The sequence below is a fragment of the Gadus chalcogrammus genome, chromosome 5 (assembly GCF_026213295.1).
Source record: "Gadus chalcogrammus isolate NIFS_2021 chromosome 5, NIFS_Gcha_1.0, whole genome shotgun sequence".
Classification (NCBI taxonomy): domain Eukaryota; kingdom Metazoa; phylum Chordata; class Actinopteri; order Gadiformes; family Gadidae; genus Gadus; species Gadus chalcogrammus.
The window spans coordinates 6,080,156-6,088,458 of NC_079416.1; the positions used below are offsets into that span (position 1 = coordinate 6,080,156).

The following is an 8,303-nucleotide window of genomic DNA, read 5'->3' on the forward strand; positions in this document are numbered from 1 at the left end:
GAGGGGGTGGAGATGGCGTTTTATGATTTAGGTACACAAACCCACACACGGAAACCAAAAAAGAAAATCTGATTCAAGAAACACCTCTGCCAAAACGGGGGTTTTCTCTTTGAATAACGTAATCAGAGGAAATGGGCTTTCCAATGGTAACATTTAATATTTACAAAAGCAGCTTTTACCTTGATCACAATGATAGAAGGAAAACCTGATTTAAAGCTAAGGAAGGCAATTTATTTTAGAAGCATTTTTGTGTAATGAAATTCTCTTTATATCAAGACAGCAATCAATGAATTAAACACTCTGAAGATATTTATTTTTATCTATATATTTATTGTATATGTGGCTGTTGTAGGCCATTAAAAGGCCTGTCCATGTTCTGCCTACCTTTCTGCCTGCCTACCTTCCCCTGATACCTGCAGCCATCGTGTTTGGGGAGATAGACTTTGGAGGAAGGCCTGAAGTGATGGGTGGATTTTATTTTGGTTGAATATTTTCAAAATCTGTCTGTATTTTCAAAATTGTCCACCATACCTAAAAACGTATCATTATTTATTTCATAAATAATAAAACAAAATTAACAAATACACAACTTTTCGTCCACATCCCCTGCTCTGTCTTATTCTGATGATCTAGTTCCAGGAAAAAGAATAAAAAACTAAATGGAACAATGTGGGCTGTGACTCAGAATTCAAATCAGGGGGACGTAGTATGTCTCTCTTAAAATCAATATTGTTAGCTCGGCGCGTCGTCTTTGTACTCTGTGACAGCCCATTGGCAGCCGAGATGAGGCAGCTTTAAGTGAAATGTGGGAACCATGCCTAACCCTGGAACAGTCGGAGGAGCAGCTTTAGATCTACATCAACGCTGTGCTGTGTGGGAGTGACCCCTAAGGGGAGAAAAACTAAATAATATTTTTTGCTATGTAAAATTTGCTGCTTCCTATATCGTTGGCCAGGATTTGAATATCCTGGCAACAGCAAAACACAATAATAGCTTCAAAAAACAAACAACAAAACATGTCGGTGACCTACATGGAACACACATGCAAATTGAGTTTCAGTATATAAATATGTTGAATGTGTTGGAGTACAGCCTGAATCAAGCCCTACTTTGAGGTTAACTAGTAGGATATACATTACATTTTATATTGATTCAGTCCGCTTAATTGTCTAGGGTTTATGTTGACCATCAAAAAACTATTTTTGGACAGTGTCACAAGATATCTCATGTCACAGTTATACAATTGAAAACAAATATGCTAATGAAATAAAACCATTTATATATGTTTTATCGATGGCTTGTGCGCCTCCTATCTTGTCTTTAAAAGACAAGATAAGTGATGTCTTTGAAAGGTGAGGCTTGGGAAAAATCTCATCCGGCACCTGGAAAATCATCACTGTTGTCCCCCAGGGATGTGTGCTCGCCTCTCTGCTCTTCTCCCTCCACACCAAAGACTGAGCCTCACGAGACACGCCTGTAACTCCGAGCAGTGTTGGGGTAGTTACTCAAAAAAAGGAATTAGTTACTTATTACTAGTTACTTAACTTCACTACTTATTACTTTACTTTCCTGTTTCTTAATTTACTGTAGATACATGTGCAAACATCATAGCCCTATTATCACTTCGTGTTTAATGTATAAATCTATACAAAATAGCATATAAAACCATATGAAAGAACAATATCCCTGTCTGCACAAATAAATGCCTCACTGTAAAATCCACAAACAACAGGATAAAGTAGGCTATGGTGAGGTCAATCAGTAGCAACGCACACGTTTCTAAACACAGGCTTTGGGAACATGAGAACAAAAATTAAGTGGTCAATGAAAAATATAAAAAGGTCACTGTATCCCATACAATTAAAACAGAAATGCACTTAAGTGGCGGTGACACAAGCTGTTACTTTATGTGGTCCAAAGGCTGAATGATCCTGATCTATTTCGCAAGCTATGACATCGTAAGTGTGTCTTCCTCTCACCCTCTTGCAGGCAAGAGCAGCCTTCTCAAGTTTTAAAGTTTTAAAGTAATGCTGTCTATCCATTGCACCGGCATTCCTAAGTAACTTTTCTTGTTGTCGGACCAAATGTCCGCGTGGTGGAAACATGATCCAGGGAGGACTCGAAAATTATTTTGAGCTTCGATTCCATGTCGGTATAACAGCTATGTCAGGTAATGGGAACATTTTTTCCTGTCGGATGTTGGCTTGCGAGTTCGGGTATTTTATCTAGTATTTTTCTAAATCTGGGTGATTCAATAGTCGACAGGGGAAGCATGTCTTCTACAATGAACCCTGGAACCAGCCTGTCTTTCTGTGTCACCTGCTTCTGCGCTCCAACACTTGAACACTCCTTCGCACAAGCAGCTACTCACTCAAATCGATCACTATGGCAACGTGTCGAGGCAAGCATGGCCGCACCACAACAGATCAGAAAAACTTTACACGCAGGCAAACACGGCTTGGGTAACGCAGGGAAGCGCATTACTATAGTCTAGTAAAGTAGTGTAGTTACCGATATTTTAAATGTAATGCGTTACTTTACTTCGTCACCTAAAAAAGTAATATTGCTACTGTAACGCGTTACCCCAACACTTGCTCCTGCAGTTTGCCAGCAGTCATCGGCCTCATCCGGCATGTGGACCAATCTGCATACAGGCCAGAGGTTGAACTGTAACTAAACATGCTGAAAATGATGGACTTCTGGAGGAGCCAACAACCCCCTCACCACCGTACTCAACAGAACTGGGCCAGCTGGGGAACCCTTCAGGCTCCTGGGATCCACCATCTCTCCCAGGCCCTAAAGTGGGCGTCCAGCACATGCTAATGCCGCGTTTCCACTGCAGGGTGCGGTACGGTTCGGTTCGCAAAGGTGCGGTACGGATTGCGTTTCCACCGCCAAAAGTGGGCGTGACCCGGACTGAGCCGTACTCGTTTTACCCTCGTTTTCAGTACTCCTCCATTGGGGTACTGAAAACGAGACGAGACGCCTGAAAGGGTACCGGAAAATTCGAGCTACACACCCCCTCCGTTGATTGGTCGACAGAACCGTCACTTACGGGCGACGTGGGGATAAAAACAAAAACAGTAGCCTCAAGGTATTATTCTTTACAATGAACATGTCGCGTAAAACGCTTGCTTGGGCGAACAAGGAGGTGTAGACGTTCCTCTGCATTATTGAGGAGGAAGACATTGTTTACGATGTTTACGTAGCTGCCGCGGCGATCGACATCCGGCCTACCATAAAGGGTACTGTCGGCGGTGGAAACGCGACCTCGGAACTGAGCTGGGCTATACCGCCCCCTCCCTCCCGGACTGAGGCGAACCGAACCGTACCCTGCAGTGGAAATGCGGCATAAAACACACTCAAAATTGGTTTGAATACAGTCTTTACCGTATCGTTGAATATAAACATAAGCATGCTGTATACACTGTACATTATATACACGCAAATACTGTCAAGTCCACTTACCTCATGTGATTAAAGTAACACGTTAATCATCCTATATTTATGCCAGAATCTTTACAACATGCACCCTTGCAACAAACACATTTTTTATATAATTAAAATGAAATATATATTGTGAAAATTAGCCTCTCGACTCACAACCACTTGAAGTTGTAGCAGTTATTCAGCCAGCAACTAAGATTTAAGGAAAATAGTGAATATTTATTTATCTTGCTTAAAAAGTGAAAACAAACAGTCATCTTCCCGCATCCCAATCAGGCAATGAAGTGGTACATTTCCAGGCGCTCATGTTGCCCGGGGTTCGAAATGTTTGAGCACCCAGGGCACAGTTTCCCGATAACGATGGATCTTCGCTCGTACGATCATTCTCACGATGGATCTTGCGAACCATCGTTCATTTCTTTGGAGCATTTCCCGAAACTCCTCTTAACATGAACGCGCATTCGCTGCACTCACGACGTTCATAGGATTGTACCTGTCCACTGACATTGTGCTGAAACGGGCTATGACGCAGGGGAAAATGGGGTTAAAAAGGGTTAAAATATCTCCCCACGTCACAGATGCTAATGAGCCAACACGCGCACACGCACGGCTACGCAACCTGAGCTGGATGACGTATAGTCCATGTGACGACCATGGACATAATAAAGGGGACGAGCCTTCCTTCCCATTAAACGGTAAACATGGCGTCAAGCGGTTCAACTGTTGGTTCACGTTGGTCCCATAGAGAAGTCGAGTGTCTGTTAGCCATTTGGGCAGACGATGCTATTCAGGCACAGTTGGTGAAGAACTGTGTTCTCTGTGTTGTTGTCCATTGTTGTTAAAACTCTGACTGGCGGCAGACTTTATTATGGTCCATGCAGCGGACGCTTAGTGATGACGTGTTACGACGTGATGACGTATTTACAAGAGCCTACCGTGGCCAGGCCACAGTTGCAGGCCACTAGTGTGAGTGCAGGCCATAGAACAATGGGGCCAGTTGAGCACGGTTAGGTGTGAAAACGGCCAACGGCCACGGCCAGATGGCCTAGTGTGAGTGCACCCTTAAAAGTTGTTGACGGTGGGGGGGAGACCGTACCAGCCTTGCGCAGAATTTTGACGGAGGGGAGGGGAGGGGGGATATAGGACGTAAATATGGGCTATTATGACACGGCTCTTCTCAATGCCGTGGAACGCCCCGTTCACTTGCATGGGCCCTTCACAACAACGCCAGCTTCTTCAGTTGCTAAGTGACGTCAACTTCTTTGGCTAACTATTTCTCTGCTGATCAACACAACGTATATGGTAACAAATTAATTGTAAAAGGACACCTTGTGAAGTTATTTTTTCATTTGGCAAGTAGCCGCTCAATATCGAAAATAAGCCTCTTCAGGTCGAAGCACCTCCGTTTCGCGACGGTGTCCGGTTCACCCTGTCTGGGCTTATTTTCCCGATATTGACCGACGCTCTATTATCCCACTTAACGTCAATATAACTCTGCATGTGGAAGGGAAAGTAGCTTTATTTGTAATCACAATATTATGCTGCTGTATTTTCAGAGACCCCACAGATATTTGAGTTTGCTGCTTTCGAGGGAGCCAGACCTCTCTCTATGGGAGCTCAGCTCCCACTGGCTCCCACCTAACTCAAACCCTGGCTATAGGTATTTTTACACTTCCGAGCCGGATCGGTCGCAGCTTGGCACGCCCGGCGATTTCACCTTCTTATCTCAAATATCCTGTGTTAAACCGAGGGGGTCAAATCCCCCGTTCGTCACGGAGCAGGGTTCCTTGGTTCACTGGGAAAGGCGTATGGCAAGCCCAGGGCTATGGCAAGCCATCCCCGACCGAAAACGCCCTCATTTAGTCACGTATCACCTTCATAATGCCGTAAAAAACGCCGTAAAATGTAGAAAAACTGCGTATTTTACGCCGTCATGCGCAAAAAAAACGCCGCTTTTTACGCCGCAATTAAGCCTTTCAAGAGCGTGCGTAAAAAGCGCAGTTTTGAACATCAAACCGCGCGTAAAATACACCGCGTTTGTGCACATCACAACGGCGTATAATACGGCGTCTCTAGTATGCTAATAATCTCCGCCCTTCTTTTCACTCAGCCAATGCATTGGACGTGTTTGCACCCAATCGCTGAACAAGACAAGCAGACCAAATCAATTTAGCACAGATCTGCTTTGAGGAGTTCTCCTCTCATTTGTTGTTAGTTGTAGCGTCATATAGATATATATTAGTAAATCCAGTTCCAACAGTGTGGTCACCGTGGCCGTGGCCGTGGCCCAATCGATAGAGACGCTTGCTCTGTAGGCAAGAGGTTGTTTGAAAAAATAAATAATAATAATACATATAAAGACGTTTCAAACGTTCCATCGAGTCTCTCGCATTCTACAATGGCCAGCTTTATTGTTTCCCATGGGAGCCGGCATGTGTCTGCGAGTGGACGATCTGAAACTAAAAAGGAAACTAGATTTCTTCTTCGAAAGTTGTGCTCCACACAGAACCTCCTCTCCTTCATAACGGAGCACTTCGGGGCACCAGATTGCTTTAGAGTGGTACTGATCGCGTCGTGTGTCTTTCCAGTGTCAAATAGTTCACGAATAAAATCACCATAAGGTTCAAGTGCGGCCATAACTAAGGCTAAATATAATTAGACAGTCTATTGTTGGTTTAGGTGGTTGGCTTTTTTCTTCGCTGCGTTCTGCCTTCTGGTGTAGCCTATAACTATAAATGTATCTATTTTTTTAGGCCCTATTTGTTTTTCTGTTTCGGGTTTTAAAAACCAACACACAAAAAACACAAACACAAAATCAAATGCTGTTTATTTGTTTATTCCTTTTGCCCTTTTTCAGTTTCAAAACCAAATCAGAAAAACCAAAAAACTATCCTGTTAATTGTTTTTTCTGATTTTGTTTTAAATCTGAATATTCAAAGAACGAACCATACACGGATTCTCCTACCTCATCACTTTACTGACACACACAATGTGTGGCAGTAAAGTGACAGGATCATTCCATAGACAAAAATCTTTCCATATAACTAATTACATTTAGGTTAATTAACCGGGAGCTAGGCCGAGGATTCGATTCAATTGGTGGCAACTGAAGATGCACAGCTACCGGAGCTGTGGTCAAAAGAATTCAGGTCCGCAGAGCTCTCGCTGGTGCTCTGTGGATTACGGCTGTAATCCCCTACAGAACAGACGCGCTCAATGTAGTTCATCTTGAACCCCTCCTTGATGCCTTTGGAGATGGGTAGCCACTCCTTCAGAATTGAAAATGAAATAATACCTTAAATATACTCAAATGCATTTGTTGTTTGAACGTGGGGGGAATTTAGACTTTCCCCCCCTCTTAAATCATAATATTATTGGTATTGGTCCAGTGATACGATTACTTATACAATATAAAAATGTGCCTTTGCATTATTATTCAATTCATGTATATAGCAATATTCCCTTTATAGACAGAAGGCCTTTATTGTTACTAACCTCTACATTGTCTTCAGCCAGGATTTTTGCCAGGTTCTTGCCTGGGTCTGGGAGAACGGGTATCAGAATGACTCTGATCCTGCACAGGAAACATTCACATGTTTAATATTCTTTGGAAAAATAAACAGGCTTTCTCTATATCTTAATGCCTTTCTGTTGATAGGTATGATTCACCTTTATTACTTATGTGTGTCAGTCTTTGACCACGTTGGAAAAAATACATATTTTTGATGCATTCAAAAACAGGTGAAAAGAAAGGCAATCAGATATAAATTGTTTAGGGTGTTAGTCAAACCGAAACTAATGTTTGCCTCCGTGAACAACATCCAGGGCACGGAGCTATCACTCAAAATGCCACCATGCTCTGTCGGTTGCACACGGTGTGACTAACATCAAATGTGAAGAGAGATCAACGCACCTTTCGTTGCGCACCAAGACGATGACCAATATGAAGAAGACGATTGGCCCGACAACATAAAGGATTGCTTTCTGCACGGTAAAGAAGAATCTCGGCTTATTGGTGACTGAAAAACATACAAAATAAAAGATTAAACCTTTCTCAGTCCATCAAGGGAACTGATGGCTATCAATTGTTTGGTTGTGGCTCACTTGTCTTCTTACCTGTGCCATAGGAGCCCCAGAATACTGGTGGGCTCCATTCACTCCAGATGTCAGATTCTCCACATGTATCGTGTATTCGGCCCCTCACCTGCAGCTCATAGAGGTAGCTGTTGGAGGGCAGGTTGATGCAGTAATAATTTCTCCGGAGAAGGATATTCTGGCCAAGGTATGAGGAACAACAAGGCAAAGAAGAAAAAGAAAGGAATAGCGGGGAAGACATTTTGGAGCAGGGAGATAAAAATATAAATGATCTGAGATGGAGCGAGATGCTTTTGGTGCACATGTTCCATCGCTGGTGGTCGGACACATAGTCATGAAAGTAATTTGTGCATTACAAAAAGGATGAATGTGTTTAATTATGAGATGGCCATGCATATTGCACATTGCTTGGTAACATCCCATCATCACAATGTTTGTATGCATTCATTAAATATAACGAGTTTATACCTTCCACTCCTTTCCATTGATCCTGTGGCGAACTTCGGACTCTATGCACTCAGTATTGCAGGTATAATTCCAGTAGTACCACAGGTTCAAGTCAGAGCCGTTCATTGCAGTTAAGTTGACGGGGGCGTTCAGTTGGACTGGTGTTGACACAGAAATATAGAATATATGGTTCAGGTTTTTGTTAGGTCATTGGTAAACCAAATGTGGCAGTTTGCATTTGCCAGTTTTATGTATGGAATATTTTTGACAAAGTAACGCCCAAAGTAATGTGTCTTGTTTTGAGGGACCATCAA

General features: G+C 42.9%; 1 protein-coding gene across 1 annotated transcript; it reads right to left on the reverse strand.

The window, feature by feature from the left end:
- Window positions 1–6,232: 6,232 nt before the first annotated feature.
- Window positions 6,233–8,177, reverse strand: LOC130382817 (cytokine receptor common subunit gamma-like). The gene is made up of 5 exons (XM_056590729.1): window positions 8,011–8,177; window positions 7,564–7,720; window positions 7,361–7,466; window positions 6,943–7,021; window positions 6,233–6,716 (listed from the first exon to the last, which is right to left on the reverse strand). Exons 1-5 carry the CDS (start codon window positions 8,113–8,115, stop codon window positions 6,540–6,542), a joined length of 624 nt encoding a protein of 207 aa, XP_056446704.1. The 5' UTR covers window positions 8,116–8,177; the 3' UTR covers window positions 6,233–6,539.
- Window positions 8,178–8,303: the final 126 nt, after the last annotated feature.